Genomic DNA, 25,045 nt, shown 5'->3' with positions numbered 1-25,045 from the left:
TTAAGATTTTTAAGTATTCAGTTCTTCCAGAGCGTTCTCATGTCATTCCAGCTCTGCTCAGTTCATCTGCCAAAATGCATCTCTGTGGGACCGATCACAGCATCTAAAAACTGGTTGACCAGAAAATCAGGAAGTCCTTTTTTAACCATTGGAGGAATATAATTTTTCTAAGTAAAAATAACTAGAATATTAGGGTCAATGCTGATTACAACAAAATTCTTCATTTGCTCTCATTGATCAGGATTCTTAGCATCAACTTTTTAAAATGTTATTTTTATACCACCTGAAACTAATATATTCAGCACTATGGTTACATCAGACAAATCATGGCTCAGGGGAATATCACAAACACCTGTGTGTAAGATGGGAAAGAATGATATTTTCCACCCATGTGGCAAACTGATGAAATATTCATACTGTATTAACACTAAGTCCAACTCTGAGAAGAATGAAGACAAATTTACACCAAAAAGATATTTTGGAAAAGGGGACATCTTTCACACCAAGAGAAAATATCATGCACTAATTTTCTTTAACAGAAGTATTTGTCTTCTGGAAAAAAAATACAAAGCACATATATGGATGGACAGTATAAGTAATGGGTATTTTACCAATTCAGCTATAAATGTCTGATTAACTGTTGACTGAGCTTAAAAAATGTAAAAAGTGCTAGCAATGTGTTTAGGTCATAGTGCATGAGGGACTATTAGACGTGCTCTTTCATTAGTGATTAGCTCCCCACTGACATGTGCTTTGCTTTTCCTGAAGAGGTTGGTATGTGGTGACATGTAGGGAAAGTGAAAGCTTTGGCAAACCAGGGAACAAACCAAAGGTATGTTGTAACAAGCTGATTTTACAATGCAAGATCCCAGGATCCCAACTGGATTCACAAATAGTGAAGCCTCACTAATCAACGTAATGTCACTGTTTAACTACTAAATATACATGCCAAGGCAAAATGGAGGGTCTTGCAGACAGCGTGCATCTATAAGGGGCCATTTACACTAATCTCACTGAATTTCACTGTTTCACTCTGAATTCTTTGGATAAGCACTAAGTAAACCAGTCAGTTTTAATCACTTCAAGGTGATAAAGGTTACAGTAAGCTGATACACTACAAACGACACTCGTTTACATCTTGAATATAATGAAATGATAGTTTATCTACAGTGAACACTTGTGGTTATCTGACAAAAACAGGTCAAAGGTTCCAGGCATTTTCTCCTGAAATTACTCAGTGCTGCCTCTAATGACTGATAATTGAAAGCAGAGGCTGGAAATATCAAATGTGGTAGGTGGCAGATAAGCAACAGATTAATGCAAGTACTCTGTTACAGGACACTAAAAGGTCAGAGGCCCTAGGAATTAGCTATTGTGCTACTGTGAAAAGACAGACATCAAATAGCTGTTTACTTCATTCTTGCTCTTCTCTCCAACACTCAAATTCTAGAAACACATTCTCTCTTCCACGATTAAAGTGACTCACTTTTTACAAAATAAGGCAACAAATGTTTTGTAGGGCATGTGAATAGGAGAAAAGATGTGATCCTAGAGCAGAATGAAGGATTTAAAAAAAAAACCAACCAGCTATGCTAGGTGTAAATATTTTAATGAATTGCATCAGAGAGAAGTTAAGCAGCACATTCATCAGAACACCATTCTCAGTTGAGGAGACCAGATAATAGATTTCAAAAAATATATTTTAAAGCTTTGTAACTTTGTTTAGGCTTTTACACTGTAGAAAATGAACATTAACTTTAGAAACAGATTAAGCTTCTCTCAGCAAGTATATCTTTCATCTTTTTACTCTGAAAGTCCTAAAAATGCAAAACCTAATTCAAAGTTTCTTGAGGTAAATGGCAGCCTTTTCATTCTGCCCATTGGCCTTTGAATGAGGACTACAGTCTTCTAAAAAGGTTTTAAATCAAGTGGATTTTTAGAGTCCAAGTGTGATGAAAAATACTTTCCCAAGCGATTATTTAAAAAAAAAAAAAAAGCAGACAGTATAAATAGTTGTCTAAGCAGTACTGCTTTAATAGGTTTAATCTGTTTTATAGAATGGTAAGATTCCTGATCTAGACTCAGGAAAACTATTTTAAGTTAGACATTGAAATTGATAAAAATAGTCACCTGTCCTTAAAGGATTGTTCCGGACACCAGAGACGGCTGCCTGATACAGTCAGTGGAGAGACGCTTCTGTTTGTTAAGGGTCAACTGTCTTGCACCAGCCAGTAAGAAGAACAGAGGAGTTTTTATCTACATTTCCCCTTTAGTCATCTGCAGCTCCAGAGAATAGGACTAAGAGATAGCCCTTGGTCAGTCAAAGGACATTTCAATCCCTATGAGCTGCTTTCGATGACCATATCCTAAATGCCAGGACGCTGAGTAGCCCAGCAGTGGGACATCCTGGGCCACTGCACAGAAGAAATGCAGGGGTTGGGCATCAAAATGAGAATGAAATAAGTTTTTGTTCCCACATCTGATTATTTTATTCATTTGACATTAGGCATTTACTAGATAATCATTCAGCTGAGTGTTTTAACTATAAAGCTTCAGAGTCATATGCCCACTTGCTTGTTCTCCTTTTAGTACCAAGTCTTCTGCATTTCTTTTTACCCATTTTCATCAGCAGAGTGAGGGATGGCTGGTGCCCCAATGCATATTCTGTAGCCTGTAGTAAAGGGAAGCGGGTGATTTACACTTAATAACCCTCCATTTCCCTCCCCATCTCCCTTCCCAGACTGAGGTGGGAAAATACATCGCACAGGCTTCAGTCATGTCTGTCCATGTGTCTTAGGGATGTTCAGAATTTACCTTGTGAACTGAGATCTTTTGGGAACTTGTCTCCGATCAAAATGGATCAGCCCATACCCAAAGCCTAAGGGCAGGCATATTAGGATCCAGCGGAAAGCCACGGCTTCTCTAAGGTCTGCACCCACCACGACTGACACAACTACCCAGACAGAGCTCCAGTGGGAACACGCTGCCACCCAGGTGTCAGGCTGCATGGTGTGCCCTGCTTTTACGCCAGTACCTGTGGGAGGTGCGCCCAGGTAGAGGAACTCCTCCGCTTAGTGACAGAGCTCCGGGAGGAGGGGAGTGGGTTGAGGAGTATCAGGGAGTGCAAGAGAGAGATAGACTACTGGAATTGCGCCCTACCTTCCCTGAGACAGGCCCAACAGGCAGACAGGATGCATGATACGGAGGATTCCCTATCCTCTCTCCGCCTGGCTGAACACAGTGACTTAAGGGATGGGGGCAATGGCGACAAGTTCCTGCCCGGCGCAGCAGGCGCGTCTCCTCTGTGACTACCCCACCTTCCCAGGTGCCCTTGCATAATAGGCGTGAGGCTCTGCAAGTGAAACCGAACAATAACGAGGACGATGGTTCATCTAGCATGGAGGTGTTGCCGAGGTTAAGTCGGCCTACGCCCTGCATCAAAACTGCTTCCATAAAGAAAAAAAGACAAGTCATTGTCATAGGAGACTCCCTTCTGAAGGGAACAGAAGGCCCAATATGCAGACCAGACCCACTTCTTATGGAAGTCTGCTGCCTCCCTGGGGACTGGGTTAAAGATGTGAAGAGAAAGCTTCCTACCCTGGTACAGCCCTCAGATTGTTATCCATTATTGATTTTTCAGGTAGGCAGCAATGAAGTTGCAACAAGAAGTACGAGGGCAATCAAAAGAGACTTCAGAGGTCTTGGGACGACTGGTTAAGGAATCAGGAGCACAAGTAGTGTTCTCCTCTATCCTTCCAGTTGCAGGAAACATTGAGAGAAGAAACAGGAAGAGCCAGCAGATCAGTACCTGGCTCCGAGACCGGTGTCACTGGCACAATTTGGGGTTTTTTGATCACGAGTCGGTTTACGCAGCACCAGGCTTATTGGCAACGGATGGGGTACACCTGTCTCAAAGGGGGAAAAGGATCTTTGCACAGGAGTTAGCAGGGCTCATTGAAAGAGCTTTAAACTAGATTTGAAGGGGGAAAGGGATAAAACCAGGTTCACTAGAGAAAAGCCTGGGGGCAGCATACCAAAGTTTGAGGGACGGTATGCTAGCGAGGTCCTTTGGTCTGCCGTCTCAGTGGAGGTAGGGGATGGAGATCCATGTGGCAGCAAAGACACAAGGGTTATTGATGTGTTAGAAACCACGGAAATGCCTGAGAACAGTCATGTAGGAATTAGGGCTTCTCCCTCCAAATAAAGGTGGTGGGATCAATAGCTCAGCTGAAGTGCATCTACACCAATGCGCACAGCATGGGCAACAAACAGGAGGAGCTGGAAGCCATTGTGCAGCTGGAAAACTATGACATAGTTGCCATCACAGAAACATGGTGGGATGACTCATACAACTGGAGTGCTGCAATGGATAGCTATAAACTCTTCAGAAGGGATAGGCAAGAAAGGAGAGGCAGTGCGGTAGCCCTGTATGTTAGGCAGTGTTTTGATTCTCTAGAGCTTAATGATGGTGACGAAAGGGTTGAGTGTTTATAGGTGAGAATCAGGGGGAAGGCCAACAAGGCAGACATCATGGTCGAAGTCTGTTATAGACCACCCAACCAGGATGAAGAGGCAGATGAAATATTCTATAAGCAGCTCCAAACAAGTCTCACAATCATTAGCCCTTGTTCTCGTGGGGGACTTCAACTTACCAGACGTCTGCTGGAAATACAATACAGCAAAGAGGAAACAGTCTAGGAGGTTCCTGGAGTGTGTGGAAGATAACTTCCTGACACAGCTGGTGAGTGAGCCAACTAGGGAAGGCACCTCGCTGGACCTGTTGTTTGTGAACAGAGAAGGACTTGTGGGTGATGTGATGGTTGGAGGCTATCTTGGGCATAGCGATCACAAAATGATAGAATTTTCAATTCTTGGAGAAATAAGGAGGGGGGTCAGCAGAACTGCTACCTTGGACTTCCAGAGGGAACACTTTGGCCTGTTTAGGAGTCTGGTTGACAAGAGTCCTTTGGGAGGCAGTCCTGAAGGGCAAAGGAATCCAGGAAGGCTGGACATTCTTCAAGAAGAAAATCTTAAAGGCACAGGAGCAGGCCATCCCCATGTGCCAAAAGATGAGCCCACAGGGAAGAAGACTGGCCTGGCTGAACAGAGAGCTTTGGCTGGAACTCAGGAAAAAAAGGAGAGTTTATGACCTTTGGAAGAAGGAGCAGGCAACTCAGGAGGACTACAAGGATGTTGTGAGGTTATGCAGGGAGAAAATCAGAAGGGCCAAAGCCCATCTAGAACTTAATCTGGCTACTGCCATAAAAGACAATAAAAAATGTTTCTATAAATACATTAGCAACAAAAGGAGGGCTAAGGAGAATCTCCATCCTTTATTGGATGCGTGGGAAACATAGTGACAAAGGATGAGGAAAAGGCTGAGGTACTTAATGCCTTCTTTGCCTCAGTCTTTAATAGTAAGACCAGTTGTTCTCCAGGTACCCAGCCCCCTGAGCTGGAACACAGGGGCAGGGAGAAGAATGAAGCCCCCATAATCCAAGGGGAAATGGCTAGCAACCTGCTACACCACTTAGACACACACAAGTCTATCGGACCAGATGGGATCCACCCAAGGGTACTGAGGGAGCTGGCAGAAGTGCTCACCAAGCCACTTTCAATCATTTACCCACAGTCCTGGCTAACTGGGGAGGTCCCAGCTGACTGGAAGCTAGCAAATGTGATGCCCATCTATAAGAAGGTTCAGAAGGAGGATCCAGGGAACTACAGGCTTGTCAGTCTGACCTCGGTGCCACGGAAGGTTATGGAGCAGATCATCCTGAGTGCCATCACATGGCACGTACAGGACAACCGGGTGATCAGGCCCAGTCAGCATGGGTTTATGAAAGGCAGGTCCTGCTTGACTAGCCTGATGTCCTTCTATGACAAAGTGACCCTCTTAGTGGATGAGGGAAAGGCTGTGGATGTTGTCTACCTAGACTTTAGTGAAGCCTTTGACACTGTTTCCCACGGCATTCTCCTGGAGAAACTGGCTGCTCGTGGCTTGGATGGGCCACTTCGCTGGGTAAAAAACTGGCTGGATGGCCAAGCCCAAAGAGTAGTGGTGAATGGAGTTAAATCCAGTTGGCAGCTGGTCACAAGTGGTGTTCCCCAGGGCTCAGTATTGGGGCCAGTTCTGTTCAACATCTTTATCAATGATCTGGACGAGGGGATCGAGTGCACCCTCAGTAAGTTTGCAGATGACACCAAGTTGGGCAGGAGTGTTGATCTGCTTGAGGGAAGGAAGGCTCTACAGAGGGATTTGGACAGGCCAATTGTATGAGGTTCAAGAAGGCTAAATGTCGCGTCCTGCACTTGGATCACAATAACCCCATGCAACGTTACAGGCTTGGGGAAGAGTGGCTGGAAAGCTGCCCGGCGGAAAAGGACCTGAGGTTGTTGGTCGACAGCCGGCTGAATATGAGCCAGCAGTGTGCCCAGGTGGCCAAGAAGGCCAATAGCATCCTGGCTTGTATCAGAAATAGTGTGGCCAGCAGGACGAGGGAAGGGATCATCCCCCTGTACTCGGCACTGGTGAGGCCGCACCTCGAATACTGTGTTCAGTTTTGGGCCCCTCACTGCAAGAAAGACATTGAGGTGCTGGAGCGTGTCCAAAGAAGAGCAGCGAAGCTGGTGAAGGGTCTAGAGCACAAGTCTTATGAGGAGTGGCTGAGGGAACTGGATTTGTTTAGCCTGGAGCAAAGGAGGCTGAGGGGAGACCTTATTGCTCTCTACAACTACCTGGAAGGAGGTTGTAGGGAGGTGGGTGTCAGTCTCTTCTCCCAAGTAACAAGTGATAGGACAAGAGGAAATGGCTGCATGTTGTGCCAGGGGAGGTTTCAATTGGATATTAGGAAAATTTCTTCACCAAAAGGGTTGTCAAGCATTGGCACAGGCTGCCCGGGGAAGTGGTTGAGTCACCATCCTTGGAGGTATTTAAAAGACGTGTAGATGTGGCACTTAGGGACATGGTTTAGTGGTAGACTTGGCAGTGCTAGGTTTACAGTTGGACTTGATGATCTTAAAGGTCTTTTCCAACCTAAACGATTCTATGATTCTATGATCCCTTAAGTCAAAAATGTAGGCAGGGGTTGAAAATAGATGTCCCCAAAATTACAGTCTACACATATCCTATGTTAAACATGAAACTCATTGTCAGAAACTTAATCCAAATTCTGATCCCCTTCCAACTGAGGCAAAACTATTTCTGTAATCAGTGAGAATTGTGCTTAATTAGGGAGGGTAAATCTGCAGAAACTTTACTTTTTTTCCCTTGCAACAGTTCTGTTTCTTAAGAACTGCTTTATCGCAGTACTGTATATTTGAGTTTCTCTGTATTTATTGTTATTAGCCTGGTTGTATTTAAAGTAATTATAGATTTACAGATGTGGTTTTGTAAGAATGATGTAAATTGCTTTTACATAAAATATACTTTCTTATTAAAACACAAAACAGAAAGCTTGATAGGTCATATTCTGAAGCAAGTTACACTGTCGTAAATTTAGAGTTATTTCACTAAATTCTTTATTTTCAGGTCAGCTACTGACATCAACGAGCAACATTTGGCTATTTTGCTTAACTAAATTAGAGACAGTTTGAAAATTGTTTGATGAAATACTGTGCAGTTAGTGGCAGTTTCAATAAATGAAAAATCATCTATTGTTTATTGAATCCAGACTTTTAATGGTAGAACATCCCTTCCATAATTGCACAGAATTATTGAACTGTATGAATTGCAAAATAATTCAGGTCAAGATAAAGTCAATGAAAACAACCTTCAGCAACTGCAACAGAATCCAGAGCAAGAATGAAAAGGAAAACCATAATTTAAAAAAAAAAAAAAAAAAAGAAGAATACATTGCCTGGACTTTTTTCAGGCACGTATTGGTTTTCTTTCTTTATCCCTCATAGAAGAAATGTATTTCAATATCCCATACTTTATAAAAAAATAAGTTAGAATATTCATGTATCTTACCCAAGCATTTAGTATTACATCTTTTGAGAATGACCAGGAAGGCACTGTTCTATTATTAAAATTTTAAGTTCTTAATTTTGTTATTGTAGTCAATAAGATCTGATAGATTCTTACCAATTAACAAAACACATATTTGAAAAAGTCAAAATATTTTGAAACACTAAATTATTATTAAGGTGGACGTTGAAATGATGTGTTTTCTACTTTCTAATCCCCTCAAAACGTACATGCAATGTATTCAACTTTAGTAAGTGGTAGGCAGCAATTAGGCAAATAATGGAAATTACAAAAACATGGTAGAATATGAGTGAATATGAGTGAAAAAGGATAATTTTTTTTTCATTAATTATTTTAACAATTAGAACTCAGTTAGTAATTAAAAGCTGTCAGCATTCACCCTGAGCCGGAAAGTGTTCCCAGGAACCGTATAACATTGCCTGCCAGGAACTTTTATAAGCACAGACCTAAAGAAATGCCTCAACCAAAGAGGCATAACTGTGCTTGGCTTTCTCACATGTAATCTCCCAGGTGTTCTGTACACTGTGAGATTACCTATGACACCTTCTTGTTACTTCACACTAAAATATGGGATAAAATAGATGTTTTAATGAAATTGCTGATCTTCATTCAATAGCCAATGTTTTGTTCAAAATTTCATTGGTAAACATGTGTTATTCATTCAGTTTACTCTTCTTCCAAGTCAAATGCACTTGTCCAACAAGTCAAAACAAGTGCTATGCTGCAGCTGCTGCAATAATAATTAAATGCTGGAAGGCTTTTAGTTGTTGATACAGAATAAGTGGGAAAGCAACACCCTGCTTTCCTTATGCTGGTTTGATTCTGGCCAATGCAAGAGTAGGAGTAAGTAACCAGAATAAAGAGATTGAGTTTTGGTAGTGAGCAGAATTATGAGAGTCTAAGTCTGGGTATTATCACGATCCTAATATAAAAGATAGTTGAAAAAGTGATTCCTCAAAATCTAATTTTTCTTCTGGTTTCGACAGTGTAATGCACTGTATCCTTCAGCCTCCCAAATGGAAAACTTTCACTCCAGTTGTTCAGCTGTAGCCCGAAGCACAACAAAAGATATGCTGCATATATGTGCTTTTTAATTCTGCTAACAGTGGTAGAATGAATCTCAGCTGAATCTTCTTCCATAAATTTTAAAGTTGAAAGTCCAGCTGGTTACAGCTTCTAGGATTAACAGTAACAGGTCATATTTGGACCTGTTTTGTGCTGTTAGTAGTAATGTGTGCCAAAAGAGGGAAGCATCACAACCAAGGGTCTGGGAGGAGGAAATGAAGAAAAAATCACATGCAGTTTGCTATTATGACTGTAATAAGTAAGAACCTTGTGATTTCTTCATTGGTTTAAGTCACACTGTATTACAAAGGCACTCCAATCACAAATACCTATGTTAAAAATACATATCTACTAGATTTTTGGTTGTGTTCATTTTCATCAGTGATAAATAAATCTTAACTTGAAAGAATAGAACAGATCAAAAATCACTGTATTATGTAGTTCTGAGCTAACGCATAGATAAATTAGCTAATCCTTACACCACCATGCCTGATGTTGTTAATTTTGTCTGCATTTTCAATGATGTCTATTTTGCCTGAGCTTTGCAAAGCCAGTACATTTTGATACCATCTGTCAATAGACTTCCATTTTTTCTCATATTTAATTTTGTTTTTCTCTAATCACAGATCGTCACAAAGAAAACTAACAATTATTCCCAGGTTTCTGACTGTGTGTGAAAGTCAGGATGTCAGATCAACACAACCTCAAGGTTAACAAATGACAGAAAAAAAGATCCCTCTTGGGTTCAGCTGCAACTGAATAGGAACAAAAGTTATACCTCTGGGATCCAATGGTCAGAAAATAGGTGTAAGTCATAACTGTTTTGACACTGTAAAAGTATACAGATGGAACATAACTTCTGAGGAGGGTGAAAGGGCATATATCATCATAGGGCAACTGGCAGGGGAGTAAAAGCTAAACATTAAAGTCCATTCTATCTTCCCACATCTCCTTAGTTCCTGCTCATGTTAACCCTCTGCTCACTTCCACCCAGAGTTGGCAAGTCACTCCACCATTTACCATTCACACATGCCATCTAATAAACTCCACCCATTTCCCGCTGTGGAATTTGTCTGAAAAGCTTCCATGGAAGTTGTGTCTGCATGCCAAACTGGATACAACTGGATAGGCACTATTTTCTGCTTCCCTTATGCTCACATCTGAGTATTTTAATATTACCCATACCCATTAACACTGACCAAACATTCCATAAAAAACAGTCCAGCTGTAACAACGATGAGGAGGGAAACCCTCAAGAACATCTCATTTAGAGAGTAGAAAAATGCTTTATGACATATAATAAATTAAAAAATATTTTGATATGCTATATTATAGATAGGATATTAAATACATTTGAAAAAAATAGCTGATCACAGGCCATGTGCTTAGCTAGTATGTCAGCATGGCTCAAATGAATTCAGAGTTCCTCAGATTTATACTTTGTGTGCACAAGTGTACACTGGGCTAATCACTGTACTAACTGAGTCATTACCTTAAAAATTAAACATGTAAAGAGAATGGAATTTCATCTTATATAAATTGTTAGCCCCTGTTTTGAAGGTTTGCCCTGTGATTGCTCGCTATTGGCCAACGCCAAGAACCCACCTAGGAGAGCCTGAGCAGTGGTCCTGAGAAACAGAGTTAGGGGGCCAGAAGCACAGCAGGGATGGGCCCTCGCAGACATTACAAGCTGGGGCAAACAGGAGGAAGATGAGGAGGAAGAGCAGCTAGGAGACTGGGCAGTGGTGGCGAGGAGTGGCACTTTCAGACAGCAGGTTTTAACAGCCAGTTTGGGAGCTGGCTGTGATTTTAACAGCTTGTTATACTGATTCAAACCACACCCTCTCCTCTGCAGCTCTGGTAGTCTAATCTGATCATCATTTATTCTCGCAAAGAGAGATTATTTCACCCACATATAACCCCCCATATGGAATAAGTCCTCTCAACAAGAAGGAAAAAACACCTGGACTTTTTTTTTCCTGAAAGAAACTTAAATCTTACCAAAGTTAATGAACATTTCAACCCTCTTTCAGGGCAGAAACTCACTGACTGTTACTGAATTAAAAGATCTCTGGGTTGGCCATCCAGCATTAGACCTGCATTGCCAGAGGAAGGGAAAAGCAGTCTTCACAAAAAATATTTGTGCCATGAAAAAGCTCAGATTAGCTCCAGGTAACATAACAATAGGTGGTGATCCCTCACAGTAGGTTACTTTGGACAGACTTGGGGAGAGTCACACAGGAGTCTCAAAATCACATAAAAAGCAAGAAAATAATTTCCGAAGTAGAAAGAAAAAGCATGACATTTTGAACAGACAGAACTGTTCATTCAACAATTGTCTGAGCAAGATCATCACTCGACTCCAAAAAAAAAAGTAGGAATGATTGATGTCAATGTATAAGACAAGAGTAAGATCCTTCTTCTTTGTATCCACTCTATCACAGAGTCACAGAACGGCTGAGGTTGGAAGGGACCCCAGGAGGTAATCTGCTCCAATCCCCCTGTTCAGGCAGGGCCACCTAGAGCTGGTTGCCCAGGACTGTGGACATGCTTGTATCATTCCTGCATTTTCACTGTTATTCCACCTGGGACTGCATTTCTCATATTCCTCACCAAGTTACTTGCAAATACAATACCCAGGCTGATTGTAGAGGTATCTATAGGTGTAACACATCTCTGGAACAGCAAAGATGATCTGCTGAAGCTCATATTATATGTTATAATACTGGCTTCTCTCCACTCCTAATAGTTGAGCTGATGTGTCTCTGACAAAATTTGGGTGTCTTTCTGAGCAGAGGGTAAAAATGAGCAGGGGGTGTGAACCTGACCACTAACATTGTGCTTTTGTTTCAAATGCAATCTTTTTGGTTCAACACCATGAAGAATATTTGGCATGCATTTTACAGCATCTGACCAGCCTTTGCCTTTGCAGATGTTTGCGCTAAACCTTTGTTTCTACCAGGGCTAGAAGTGACTACTGCCCTAATCTTTGGTGATAGGCCTGGTTTTCTTTTTCAAGGAATTTAGAACCATCTGTTGCCTATCCCCCAAAACTGGAAGCATCACAGTCTTTTCTTTTTGGGGCTTGCTTTCATTCCCATTTTGATGAGAGCACACTCCCTACCTGCGGACAAGCTGAAGCAGCATGGTTTAATGGAGTCCACAGTAAATCTCATTGACCCAAGGTGATATAATGTCAATAAAAGAAGCTTCATTCCTGTACAGCAGCAGATGGTAATGTAAACACAGGATGAACAGGACATAACTTATTCGGGAGCTGCGCCCATGGAGCCAAGTTTTCAGTTCACACGTGTGCCTGTGTCATTGATTCGAGTCCTGTGATGAATCCCTCTTACATTAGGTCTCTCCTGTATAGACACACATGCTAGTACGCACATCCTTTGTATTTTTCCATTTCTAAGTAATATGGACAAATATGGAGAAAGCAAAACACAACTGCTGGGAAACCAAAATGGGGGCAATATGTTGTTCATCTTAATGACATTACTCCCTCCATTCTGACCCAGTGAATTGCAACATGAACTTGATCTATGTGGTATTCACTACACACCATAAACTGTATCTGGATTTTCCGTTACTATATATATATATAAAATATATATATGTACATACATTTTATAAAATATATTTACTTTAATTAAAAATTTTATATATATATATATAAAAATTCATCTCCTTGTAAATGTGATCTCATTATGATATACAGCTTCAGTAAACATGAATATTAATTCAATAATTTAAGAAGTGATGAAAAAAAAAATTACTTTTTGAAGACCCATAGTCTATAGCTATAAGATGACATTAATAATGGAGCACACCAAGGAATCAAAGAAAAGAAAGAACTTTATTCTGAAATAATACCTAATTTTAAACTACTTTGATAAACAACAGTACATTGTGTCACATTACACGTACCCCTCAAAATTCTGAAAAATAGAACAGCCCTCCCTGAAAGTCATCAAATTTAATTGTATGATTTCAGTTATACTTACTGTTGCTTAACACCAAAGAGGATTTAAACATTATGATCTTTTGAATACCTTACTATGATATTCAGCAAATTCTGTGTTTTATTTTTAATCATATAAGCTTGTAAGTTAAATCAATGTGTAAAAAATATTTATCTATGTAAATGCAATTGTGTGTAGTTGAACTGTAGGTTTAACCTTTGCTACCTGAAAGACTTAGTACAGACTTTTAGCTTTCACGGCAATACTGTTCAGTTCACAGTGATAATCATGGGCAGTACTGTGTCAGCCTAGAGTCTCACAGCACAGCACTAAGTTACTTGCTTTTTTAATCTAGAATATGACTTATGCTGAATGATAAACCATTTACAATAATGCTATAATTATGTGTAGTTTACTACTATAGACAATTAATTCTTCATGGCACTTCATTCTCCAATAAGTCTAATTATCAGTGTTTTAATAAAATAAAATTGAAAGTGTATTCTTTTGCCTTGTGATCCTTAAAGTTTTGGGACTAGATTTGCACTTGGTATTAATTGTTTTATAGCTTCTATTCCTTTTTGTCTTCATTCATTTTAGGAAATCAAGTTTACTATAATCTTATAAATCAAGTTTGTGGAAAGTGAGCTATGGAAAAACAACAGTAAAGGAAGCATATATATATCTTATCTTTAGTGAGAAGAGAAGCAATATGGTCAACCCCATGTGTTTCAGAAGCCATCAGCTATATGAAAAGCATTACAAAATAAGAAGTGTTTGAAGTTGCTTTCTGAGCCTTTAGAGTGCCCATTTGCAAGAACTGCATCTGTTTCTGGATGTTGATTTGTTTTCATTTTTGTTTTTCTGCAACTACAGGGGATAATTGCTGCTCTTTAATGAAACCTTAGATGTGCCCGTAAATCATCAATGCACAGAAAATCTCATAGCAAATATTATACAAGTCTCAAAAAGCTCATGGGAACTGGCAATTCTAGGGAAGCATAAGGAACTCTGAAGTTTTGGAAAACCACAGAGAGATCACTTGTGGCAATAGAGGCTTGTCTTTTTTATATCATCATATGTGAACTTCAGCCTTTGCAGTGCTGTTAATAGACCTCTCACTCCTTCCTTGATCTCTCTGGAGAAAGATCCAAGCTGAGATCAGAGAGGAGAAGCCCTTCTCAGAACACAGAAAACTGTGTGATTTTTTTCTCAGAAGTACCGAGGTTCCTAAATGGAAAAGGAATGGTTTAAGGATCCAATTTTGTAATCAACTGGACAAGGCACAGCTCTTATTGACCTAACTACGAGATTACTCAGCACATCATACCACTGAATTCTGCTGCCGTTTCAGTCTTCAGCTCTTTGGAGCAGATCCATAAACTCTCCTCCTTATTTCAAAATGTTACGACAGGATGTAATTAAGTACAATTAACAAGGAGGTCAAACGGTCATCTGATAAACACTGGCCCAAACAGGCAGCTTGAAAGGTCAGGGCTGCTAAAGCCACACAGTATTGATGGGAAAGAATATTATGATTTAAGGGAGAAAAAATCCCAGTGACTAAAACTGAAGAGATTTGCATGCTTTCAATATTACATACACAAAGCCATGCACACAGGCTGATATGCATGCACACATGGCTTGGAGAGGCACAAATCTATATTCTGAAAACAAGAGCTAAACTAGCCACACGTCCTCTCTCCATTGCACCAGATCTCAAATCTCAGTTTTGGTGTTTTAATTCCAGTGTTTCTTTTTCATTTTCATTATTTTATAAAACTATCTGTTTTAAGAACAGTAAATAGACTTGTTGCCCTTATAGAAGGGCTTTTTTTAGCCCTTTCTAAAATAACACTTGAGATCACCATGAGGAAACGCAAGGTGTTGCGAGGCTCTTAGGAGCACACAGCAAGAGTAAAAAGAGGCTTCACAAGAAGAAAGCTATTCCAGTACTCTGCAAGGTCAAAGAACGAGAGCGCACAGAAGTGAAAAAGCAGAAGTATTTGCCCATCCTCATTTTATGGATTGGAAAACAGAGGCACATTGTTTTCATTCCCTATCTGTGGATCTTCAGGTTTTTCCTATTTGGCTGCTCAGACATTTCACTCTCCGACTTTCAGGCTTAGGCTAGGCTGGGGCCAGGACAGACTCACTGCAAAACATTTGCACACATTTCATGTGCGGGGCAGCAAGTTAACCTGGTCAGGAGTAGCAGATTAACCTTCGGGATCACTAGCATGTTATGACTTGTAGTTATTGACAGATACCCCAGCTGAGGTAACCTTGGGAACAACCTTCCCAAAGCTATGTTCCTGCTGGATCTCAGCCGTCATAAATCACCACAAAGACTACAGCTGTCATGGAGTTATACGCTGGGCTTGCTCTTGCTCCCATGGCTTTATCATCCACACTACTGTTTGCCCACTCTGATTTCTCAGCTAACGTTTTTGCAAACCATACCACTAGAATCCCATGGCTCCAGGCACCAGGTGCCATCAGGTGCCATCCACCCGCTGCTCCAAAATGAGACTCACAAATCATTCAGTGTTCCTGCTCTTTCCTCTTCTGTAGTCTAGGTTTGCCAGGACAGAATTTAACACCTCTGCCTCCAAAACTGATGTTATCCATGTTGTCGAAGTCCAACACAGTATCTTTTTGAACTTATTTTGCAGTACCTTATAGTTGAATACCCCACCTATATTTCCCCCTCACTTTTTAAAAAGGGATGTTTTAAATGGATATGCCTAGACAAATTGTTATTAATTTATAATAATTACTCTGGATTATGTGTACAACTTTTCCAGATAATATGAATATAGCTTCATTAATTTGTCTACAGTCAAATACATGAGAATTAGAACAACAATTTCATTTGATAGACAGTCTACAAAGGGATAGAATCACAGAATCATTGAGGATGGAAAAGACCCTTAGATTCTCATGGGGTCTGAATGGGCAATATTGCTTAGTCAGATAAAGATAAACCTAACAGAAATTTCAGCTATTCAAATTCCTACCTCCTCCTGATTCTCCCCCAAAAGGAGAGTTAGGTGGAATTTTGCTTCTGCAAAGCCACTGGTTGTCAGCTATGGATATATATCATGTACCAGCACTAGCTGTCCTGATTAGTTTTCTAGGCTCTGACTCATTAATAATTGTTGTCTCAGTTTGCTCTGAATTACAGTGGGGAAAAAAGGAAAGCCACAGTCTGGCAAGGTACCACACATGCCATTGAGTCATATAATAGCGGTCGATAAAGCCAAGTTCTGAATCTATTGCACCGGAGCAGTTGCTCAAAAAGAGTTGGGAACTAAACATTTAGGTTCACCTTTTGGAGCATCTCTCAATAATAGTGGGAAGTTTCTGAGTGGAGAGCTGAGCTGTAAAACTTCTCCTTTTCTACTTGTTTTATAGCCATTTTTTGTATAGAAATGAATTCATAATTCAGTACAAAACACAAACCAGCTCCTGCTTAGTGTACCCCACCCACAAACTTAAATAATGTAGTTGTCAGGGTTGACAATTTCTGCCTGCTGTAGCATTTCTATGTTTTATAGGAAATTTTAACCAAGGGTGTTATTTTAAGAGATGAGCAAATGGGGAAACCCCATGGCCTAGCCAATAAAATATGAACTTTAGGTGCAATGGAGCACTCATAAATATGACTCAGAACAAGGGGATTCATTGTTTCTCCCGACCCCTTTTAGCTGCTCCTCTGATCTCAACCTCTCTGTGTGCGTCATGGCAGCCCTCATCCTTTAACCTGCGGTTTTTAAAAGCTAGCTTCTATGTTATTTATGGCTGCAAATGTTAGTAGCCCATCTGTGTACTCCCTGCACACACATACTGAAGGGTGGGGGGAGCTGCATTTTATTTTGCAAGGATGAAAAGGTTTGCCCGGGAAGCCAAGTGCCTGGGAACATTGAAGTAGTTGCTCTGCCACAAGGGATTGAGAAGAAAACTGCTCCCTTCACCTGCAAGGCTTACTAGGAGAAGAAATCCATACCTGGACTCATTTTCTCTTTTATTTGCACATTATCTGTCTTTATCATGTTCTTTGCCCTTTCTCTGTCTGCATGCACCTACTTCTCCCTTCTATGATGAACTTTCCTCCACTTTGGTAACTCTTCTGGCGTGGGAAATGCTCTCAGTGCTACAACATCACGCTCCATGTGAGGCACAGAGGAGCGGGACTAACTCTCCCAGTAATACCAGTTGCTGCAGAGGCTGTTTCTCTGTTGTGAACCTTTCCCATGCCCAGCAGGTCTGTGTCCAGCCCCGCACGCTGGCCGTTGCCTACTGCGAAGAAGGCTGTCCTCCCTGTAAGGCTTGGTCTGTGCTTTGCCATTTTTCTCTCATGCCTGTTCTCATTCCTTCGCTCTCCATCTCCCGTGCTGTCGCCTAGTCTCACTGCTTCTCGGCCTTTAATCCCTTCTGCAGCCAAATGCCACTGACATAAAATGAAAGTTCAGTGACCCTGCCTAGACGGCAGGGGTTAGAGACAAGGGAAAGGACAAGTAGGAGAGGATGGGGAAAAGTGTGGGAAACAATTATAAAGTCTGGTAGCAGCCAGAGCTCTCCTGAAGCCCTGGGGAGCCTTTCTTTAGCTGGAGGCTGCAATTGGCACTTCATAAACTGTTCATTCTCAGCTATGTGGAAACACCAGATGACACCTAGAATGATCAGACTGTAATCAATCAATTTTCTGCAAAACTCTATTAGTTTGTAGGCCTATGAAAGCAAGCTGAAAGGAACCACCGAGGCCAAAAAGAGAAGAAAAAGGAACTGCCCATGTCGTAATTACCTCCATAACTCAGGCAGTAAGTAGGCAGGTAGCCATGGTAAAATTCTTTGCATAATTTAACATTCAGAGAAAATAACAACAGGAGCATTAAGTGTGGGAGATCACGTATGTGCCAAAGTTGTCCTGTTACTTAAGCAAATAGCTTGGGGTTTAGGAAGAGAACCAAGAGGCTCTCCATCCACTCCATGGCAGGCGGTTTCCTCCCCTAATATCCTCCGCACAGAGGCGTCTCCACAAGCCTCCTTTTCTCTTTCATGGCTAGCCAGAGTCACTCCGAGATTGTGTTTTCCTGGGAAAATATGTACTGTACAATACATACAATCCCCACAACCCCACCCAAAGTCTGTGTTTAGTCTGGAAAGGAGCACTTTCTAAAGAAGAAGCGGAACTGAGTCAGCCGTTCTTCCCAATGGGAAAAATATTAATAATAATATATATTTATATATATCCATACATATATATAGCTTTTCACCATGCACGTCTAACCATCTGCTAAATCAGTTTCTCTTTAGTTATCTGCAATTTCTTTCAAATCTGTCGGCAAGGAAAGTCAGACAGTTTTATACCCCAGTTAATGGAGAGCTTGACATTTTTTTGGCTGGGTAGATACAATAATTTACTTGGATTTAAAGTGTTAACTTTGGCAAAAAAATTAATTGACAGTTATAAAAACATTATTTTGTTAGATGATATTTATGGATCACACAGAAACCTATTTTGAGGTAGAGCTATATAGTTCATAAGGTTCATGTAACATGAGAGATTTCAAAGGAAATATAAAATATTTCAATATAAAACAACAAATGTAGTGTAATTTCAAAAAGGAATATGGAGAATATTTCTTGCTTAAATCAAAAACAATCCCTAACAACTTGCTCTGTCATCACACAAAAATTGGTTAAAACTGCCTAATGAATTGTAAGGATTGGGTGAGGATTTTCAGGGAATGTCATCCCATCAGTAAAATCCTTTTGTTCTAGAAATAAATAAACCTATTTTGCAAAAAGCTGTTTTACTATTTAATTTTACCATAGAAAATTATTTCATCATTAATAGTTATTTCTAATGCTTGATTACATACCTAGGTCACAACAAATTAGTTCAGCTCACTGATTGGGTGACTAAAATTTTATTAAGGGAAAAAAATCTTGGGATTTCAAGATGCCAGTGAGATCTACTTTGGGTGAAGATTAAATGAGACCCACTTGATCTAATTTGTTTTAAATTTTATGTAAAAGAGTGAAAAATACCATCTTATTGACTTTGGGTTGCCATTCAAAAAACCTTCACAAATGTTTTCTCATTTTTTGTCAGTATTGATCCAACTCCACAAAGAAAGACATGGGGTCTATTTGTTATTTAACAAGTTTTATCTCTGTAATAGCATCCCTCTGTCCAAGGCAAGATAATAGCACTATTTCCGTCACTTCAGTTAAGGCTGTGTCAATATTTTCATTAGAACCCTGCATTTTACGGACTAAAACTGTACCACAGCCAAGGAAATTCACGTAAGGTTAAAATTAAGACAGCAACATCTGAAATCCAGTGGAAAAGAAAGAAAGAAAGTGTGCTCATTCCTAAGCTTTGAGGAGAGAAGTTAATGATCCTGAGGCCTTTTTACATGTATCCTTCAAACCCAGCTCCCCTTCCACAGCTCCTGGCATTTTATAGCTTAGCACTCCATATCCCTCGCTGATGATATGTTAGCTGTGAGTGGAAGGTTGTAGAAACTGAATTAGTTTAATTTAGGAAACTAGCTACTATATGCGCTTAAGGTCTGATTGCAGTTAGGAATCCTTTCTTTTTCGTGTGTAACAAATATATTTGTACAGGTATTTGGTGTGGATTGATGTACTGTGGGTTTCTCAAAGTAGTTGTTTAAAAGTTGTTCTCTGCCATGTTAACGTTCTCCGATGAACACAATGGGTTGTAAATCTTGTGAATTTATGTATTTGCTTAGTGATTCAGGTTTTAAAGAAGAACATAATGTTCAAGACAGTGTACAAACTTGGGGTAGAGAAGCTGAAGAAATATGAACAGTCCTCTGTGCCTCAAACGGGCAAAATTTCCTTTGATTTCAGTGTCTGATTTAAGAACTGATCACAGCACGTCTGGTTTGAGGATTCTTATAATTAAGATTGCGGAATCACTTTGTGTGTGAAGAAGAAAAGTTGTCTTTCGGGGGTGTATCTGTTACTTTAAAAATCTCCATAATATTGTATCCTTTGAATTAGCATGTGTAGGTCAGGGTCACAAATTTTATGGTGATCTTCACATTTGAGTTTTTGAAATAAATTTTATATACTAAGAAAGAAAACATAACAGAAAACCATAAAACTTATATATATTTATCCCCTGTCTTATAGAAAGTTCATACCAATTCATAGGAAAATATGGAGAAAGAAGACAGAGTTGCTTAGCAAATGCAACAATCTGTTTAGAGAAAAATTTACAGATGTGTTGTAAACAAATGAAAATACAGGCCATTTGAATTGCATGAGACGGAACACTTAAGTACAGTGGATTTAATGATCACTTTGATGCTAATGGAAAATTCAGTCCTTGAAATGTTTAAACGCAGTTTATAAAAGCGCTGCTGTTTCTCCAAGCTTCAGTCATGTACGTATTTTTTATTCAATCCCCTTCTTTTGGTGAGAGGTGAAGAGTGGGAACACTAACATTTATCTTAACAAAGTCCTTCCCTAACTAAATTTTGAGTGAGCAGAAAATGAGTAGGACTACATGAGTATTATTTGTCTGTTCTCTGAGGAACAGGGTATCCTATATATGTCATTTTGGGAGACCAGCCAAAGAGAAGATGCCAGAACTCTAAACAGTGAGGGCTTTGCAACAACATAATAAAATATAACAACAGGATAAAAAAACACCCAGTGAGGAAAACAAAGTCCTGAACTTGTAGGTGATATAATCAGATCTTTGAAAACCCCAGTGTATTTAGTGAAGGATTTATTCTTTGACTGCTGGACCAACCCCAGTTAACTCTTCTGTTACACTCATCAATATTTATGGAGAGCTGCCAACGCACACAGTCTTATACAAAATACAGGACAAGACATAGTCTCTGTCTTGTCATATCTTTCAAGAATGAAAGAGATGGAAATTCTGGTATAAATTCCAGTATAAAGAGCAGGTGTTTACAATTTTAACTTCAGGAGAAGTAAATGCAGTCTTGTTTTTCTCCCTGGTTGCTTGACAGAATTATAATTGCAGTTCCCTTGATGATTATTTTTTAAATTTGTTTTTGAAAGTGAGGTATTTGCAACTCTGTCAGGCTGATTTTTATCAAAATTAGCATATAAGTTTCAATTTTTATTCTTAATATAAAATTATTTGTCCTTGTTTATTTTTTTACTTTACTTTTTAATCTTATTCAGACTTTTCAATCTTATGCTTAATAATTCCTATCCAACATCTCAGCTACATATTTCTTGGTTTAATATATATGTCTTATATTATTATAACTGGCTACAACTATATACAAAAGTTTCAATTTAAAATATCATGATGATTAATAAAGCTTTATAATTACACCTTATGTAATTAATGGTGTGCAAGTATGAACACGGTGAATACTATTTCCAGAGCAGATTAATTTGATGCAAGTTGACTGAGGCTTTAAATCTAAAACCAGTTGAGTTATTACTGTGCTGCATCAGCATTTATTGATTTTAAGGTACAGTGTTAGCATGCACTTATCACTGCATATTTTTCCCCATTGTACATTAAAAGAGCTTGCCCTCATCTGTCACGATCTTATATTGCATAAATCATACAAAATGGTTACCTGTTTCCATGATTTATTTCATTTTTATGTTAATTATACTGAAACATAGGATTGTTTAATAAAAATGTTGAAGCTAATCACTATTGGTCATCAATATTTCTTATGCATGTTACACGGTGGAATGTGTGATAAACCACAATATCCAACATGTATGGAAGGGCATTTAAAATGAATTAGGATTTAGACTCACTTAGGGCTGAGATACATTTTAATGTGTAAAAATACATTTAATTAAGAGGCCAGACAAAAACTGGTATTTACACAGTATTTTTTTATAAGTTAATGGTGTCTATTAATCATAATCACTAGAAAAAGAAAGCATCTCACCCCCAGTTTTCAGTTTAGAAATGTAAGATATGCTTTAGCTTCTCAAAATGACTTTCTTAAGGCAACATTGGCTTCCCAACAAAATGAGACAAATACTAGAAACTTCGCAGTCAAGGTAAGACACTCAGTGGAAACTTGTGTTCTTCCAGAGAGGGGTTTTGTCTGGGGAAGCACAGCAGGATTAGGCTAGGACATATCTGACACTGAGCCTTCAAAGACTTCTACTCATGCACTGCAAGAAGTCCTCCTGAAATCAAAGACGTTTCATGAAATCAAACGCTAGGTCCCGTGTAAATAGTCCTCAGGGCCACTGATGAAATGGTCTGTGACATATTTACTGAGGGTATTTCTCAGGACACACGAGGAAAATTTTTGCAGGATCAGGTCCTTGACGAATGCTTAGGAGATCAGAGCATTTCCTATTTTCCTTTATAACATTGCCATTTTAAATTCAGCTGACTCCAGATACTCTGGGTAAATCGAGGCATACGATGATAACTTAGAAGTAATACATGGCTAATATGTAACTTTTTCTTAAGGATGAGGTCCACATTTTCAAAAAACAGAGATTTCATTTTTTTCTAGTCTGCTATGTCAGGAGCAAGAGCAACAAGCAAATGTATTTAGAGCTGTGGACATATGTTACTCTTAAGGAAAAAGATCTGAGAATTGAACACCTCCTTATCTGCCAAATAATTAATGAAAACTAATTTTATTATTACGACAACTAAATTCTAGGGTGTCATTTTCCTAGAAATTCAAGTTGTTGAGGATTTTAGTGTTTGGAACATTTTTAATCCTGCAGCAAAGATTAAAGACCTGGTAGACATAAAAGGTACAGTATGCGTGTAATAATCTGAAGGTATTTTGGAGCATGTGCCATTGTTTAAAAAGTTTCTACAGAAAGTATTATCCTGGAAAGCAAGAGTTCATCAGAGTTTGTACCAGATTATTGAGAAACTTCAAGTTTTCAATTAAATCTCTTGCTATTCAGATCAAATGAGAAGGGTTTTTTTAGTTACCTTTATGAGTCCTGCAGCATTTAAAATACTTATAAAAATAGTAAATACATTTCATGAATTATTTGCAGCTTTCTTAATGAGATTTAAGTTGCCTTCTATTAAAGAAATCTGTACCTGCTTTTTTAACCACAATGTAACTGGTAAGCATGTTTATTATACTCAGAAGCCAATATAATTTAGTTTTATCAGTTTTTGCGTCTGAATTGATATCATTTTCAAAAGCATTCTTTGCTTGCATGTTTCTGGTGTTTAATACTCTACTTGTTATTTAATTTATTTATGACACAGAAAATAAGAACCATTGCAGACTGAGCACCATGGCAGTATAATAAAACACAGTCTGTGGTTATTAAATAGAAATAACAAAGAAACAGCAACAGATTATTTAAAATCCAGCCATCCAGCTGAAAAGATAATAAAACTCTGACTCTTACTAACAGAAAAAAACCCTAAATAACCTAAGACATCTTTTTTTTTTTTTTTTTTCCCCGGAAATGGCTTAACTTTTCCCTTTTCATAACATTCTAGGCTTTAAAATATTAACAACTGATGTTTGTTCATGACTGAGCTTTAAGCAAAACAGTGAGGGAAATAACTGAGCAATAGGCATAAGTGTTTGATTTTTTGAGATTTAAAAAAAAAAAGGAGTTAGTTGGCCTAAGGCTAGAATTTTCATTACATCAATGAAAGAAAGAAAACAGAAGCCAGCAGAGGGGAGTTATAGAAACTGACTTTATATAAACAGTGAGAAAAATCTTTTTCCATGGCCACCTACAACGTAGCTACTTTACCATCAGTACGACTTTTCTTTCACCAGTGGCACAGGAGCCCGGGCCCAATCCTGCCGTTTTAGAGCAGGTTACACTCTGGCCGAGAGGTTTGCCCCTCGCAAGATCAGGCTAACAGTTTGTCAAAGAGAGCAGAAACAAAAAATTTTTCCACATACCTAAATTGACAAAGCTCATGACCATGTCAGCATCATTCAGAAAGTTGGTGTCGTGCAGGCTGGCTAAGGGAGGATTCTGTGTGGTCAGGGGGGTCATGCGAGATAATTGTATTCTCCGCGAATATCCGTTTGGAGAGGCAGGGTATCCTTTCCGTATCCCTCTGCTCTCCCCTGCCATTGATCCCTTTAGTGAATACTCCAGCTCCTCAGTATCCTCTTCATTTGTCATGGCATTATACAGGTCCAGCATGAAGAGGGGTGCAGAAGCAGCCTGCTTTCCTGGTGAAAATGGTCTGGGTCTGTGAGGTAAACCCAGGATAGAGAGAATCTCTCTCTGAATCTCCCTTCTCTCATGGTTCCGCAGCCTCCTGTAAATAAAACTCGAATGGACATGATTGTCTCCTAAACCTCCCTGTGCGTGACCCACCAGAACCCAGCAATTCCAGAGCAAGCCCACGAAAGCTTTGAGCGCAGTTAGGTTCATCTTTGAAAAGAAAAAGAACAAGGAAAAAAAAAATATTAAAAAAATCTTTTCTCCTACTTGTTCTGAGTTCCTATGAGGTCTGCTTTCCCAGTGGCTGAAAAACAAAATTTACCTATTCTTCATGTCAATGTCATCTCTAAACATAACATCTTTGGTGATTTCTCTCCCCCCACCCTGTTTAAATATTATGGAATGTGTCAGGTTGCAGTTATTTCTAAGAAAGCTGAAATTCAGACTTCCAATTTTCCACTGTTGTTATCGTTTTTTCTGCATTTATGGAGCAGAAGACCAGTATTTTGTCAGCTGACCTAGGCATTCCTATATAAACCTTAGATAACCAGGTCTTTGGTGGGGAGCTGTATTAGCAAGAGCTGTTCTTCTGACACATTGTAGTTCCCAGAGTTATCTTCCCTCGTTATTCTGAGTTCTTCGTACACCTTGCACTCTTCCCAAGATAAAATCCTGAGTCACAGATTTGTCTTGATCTGTACCTTGGTGGTGTAACACATATTTGTCCAGCAGCCTGGTGATAACTTTAACATCTTTTGAATCGCTTGAGTGTAAAGTAATTCTAAAGCATGTACTAATCAAATTAATGTGTTGCCATGAATTTACTCGCAAAAAAAAA

At 39.4% G+C, this 25,045-nt stretch overlaps 1 protein-coding gene across 2 annotated transcripts in view; it reads right to left on the bottom strand.

Moving 5' to 3' along the window:
- BMP5 (bone morphogenetic protein 5) overlaps positions 1–24,417 on the bottom strand; it is a 60,472-nt gene extending 36,055 nt beyond the window's left edge. For both annotated transcript variants that reach the window (XM_050894457.1, XM_050894458.1), the window contains exon 1: positions 23,934–24,417. In XM_050894457.1, the coding sequence (XP_050750414.1) occupies positions 23,934–24,417 (484 nt within the window). The remainder of the gene's footprint in view (positions 1–23,933) is intronic.
- Positions 24,418–25,045: the final 628 nt, after the last annotated feature.

This window comes from Gymnogyps californianus, chromosome 3, assembly GCF_018139145.2.
Source record: "Gymnogyps californianus isolate 813 chromosome 3, ASM1813914v2, whole genome shotgun sequence".
In the NCBI taxonomy this organism is placed as follows: Eukaryota; Metazoa; Chordata; class Aves; order Accipitriformes; family Cathartidae; genus Gymnogyps; species Gymnogyps californianus.
Note: the sequence above shows the minus strand (reverse complement) of the source record. Positions and strands in the feature narration are given on the sequence as shown.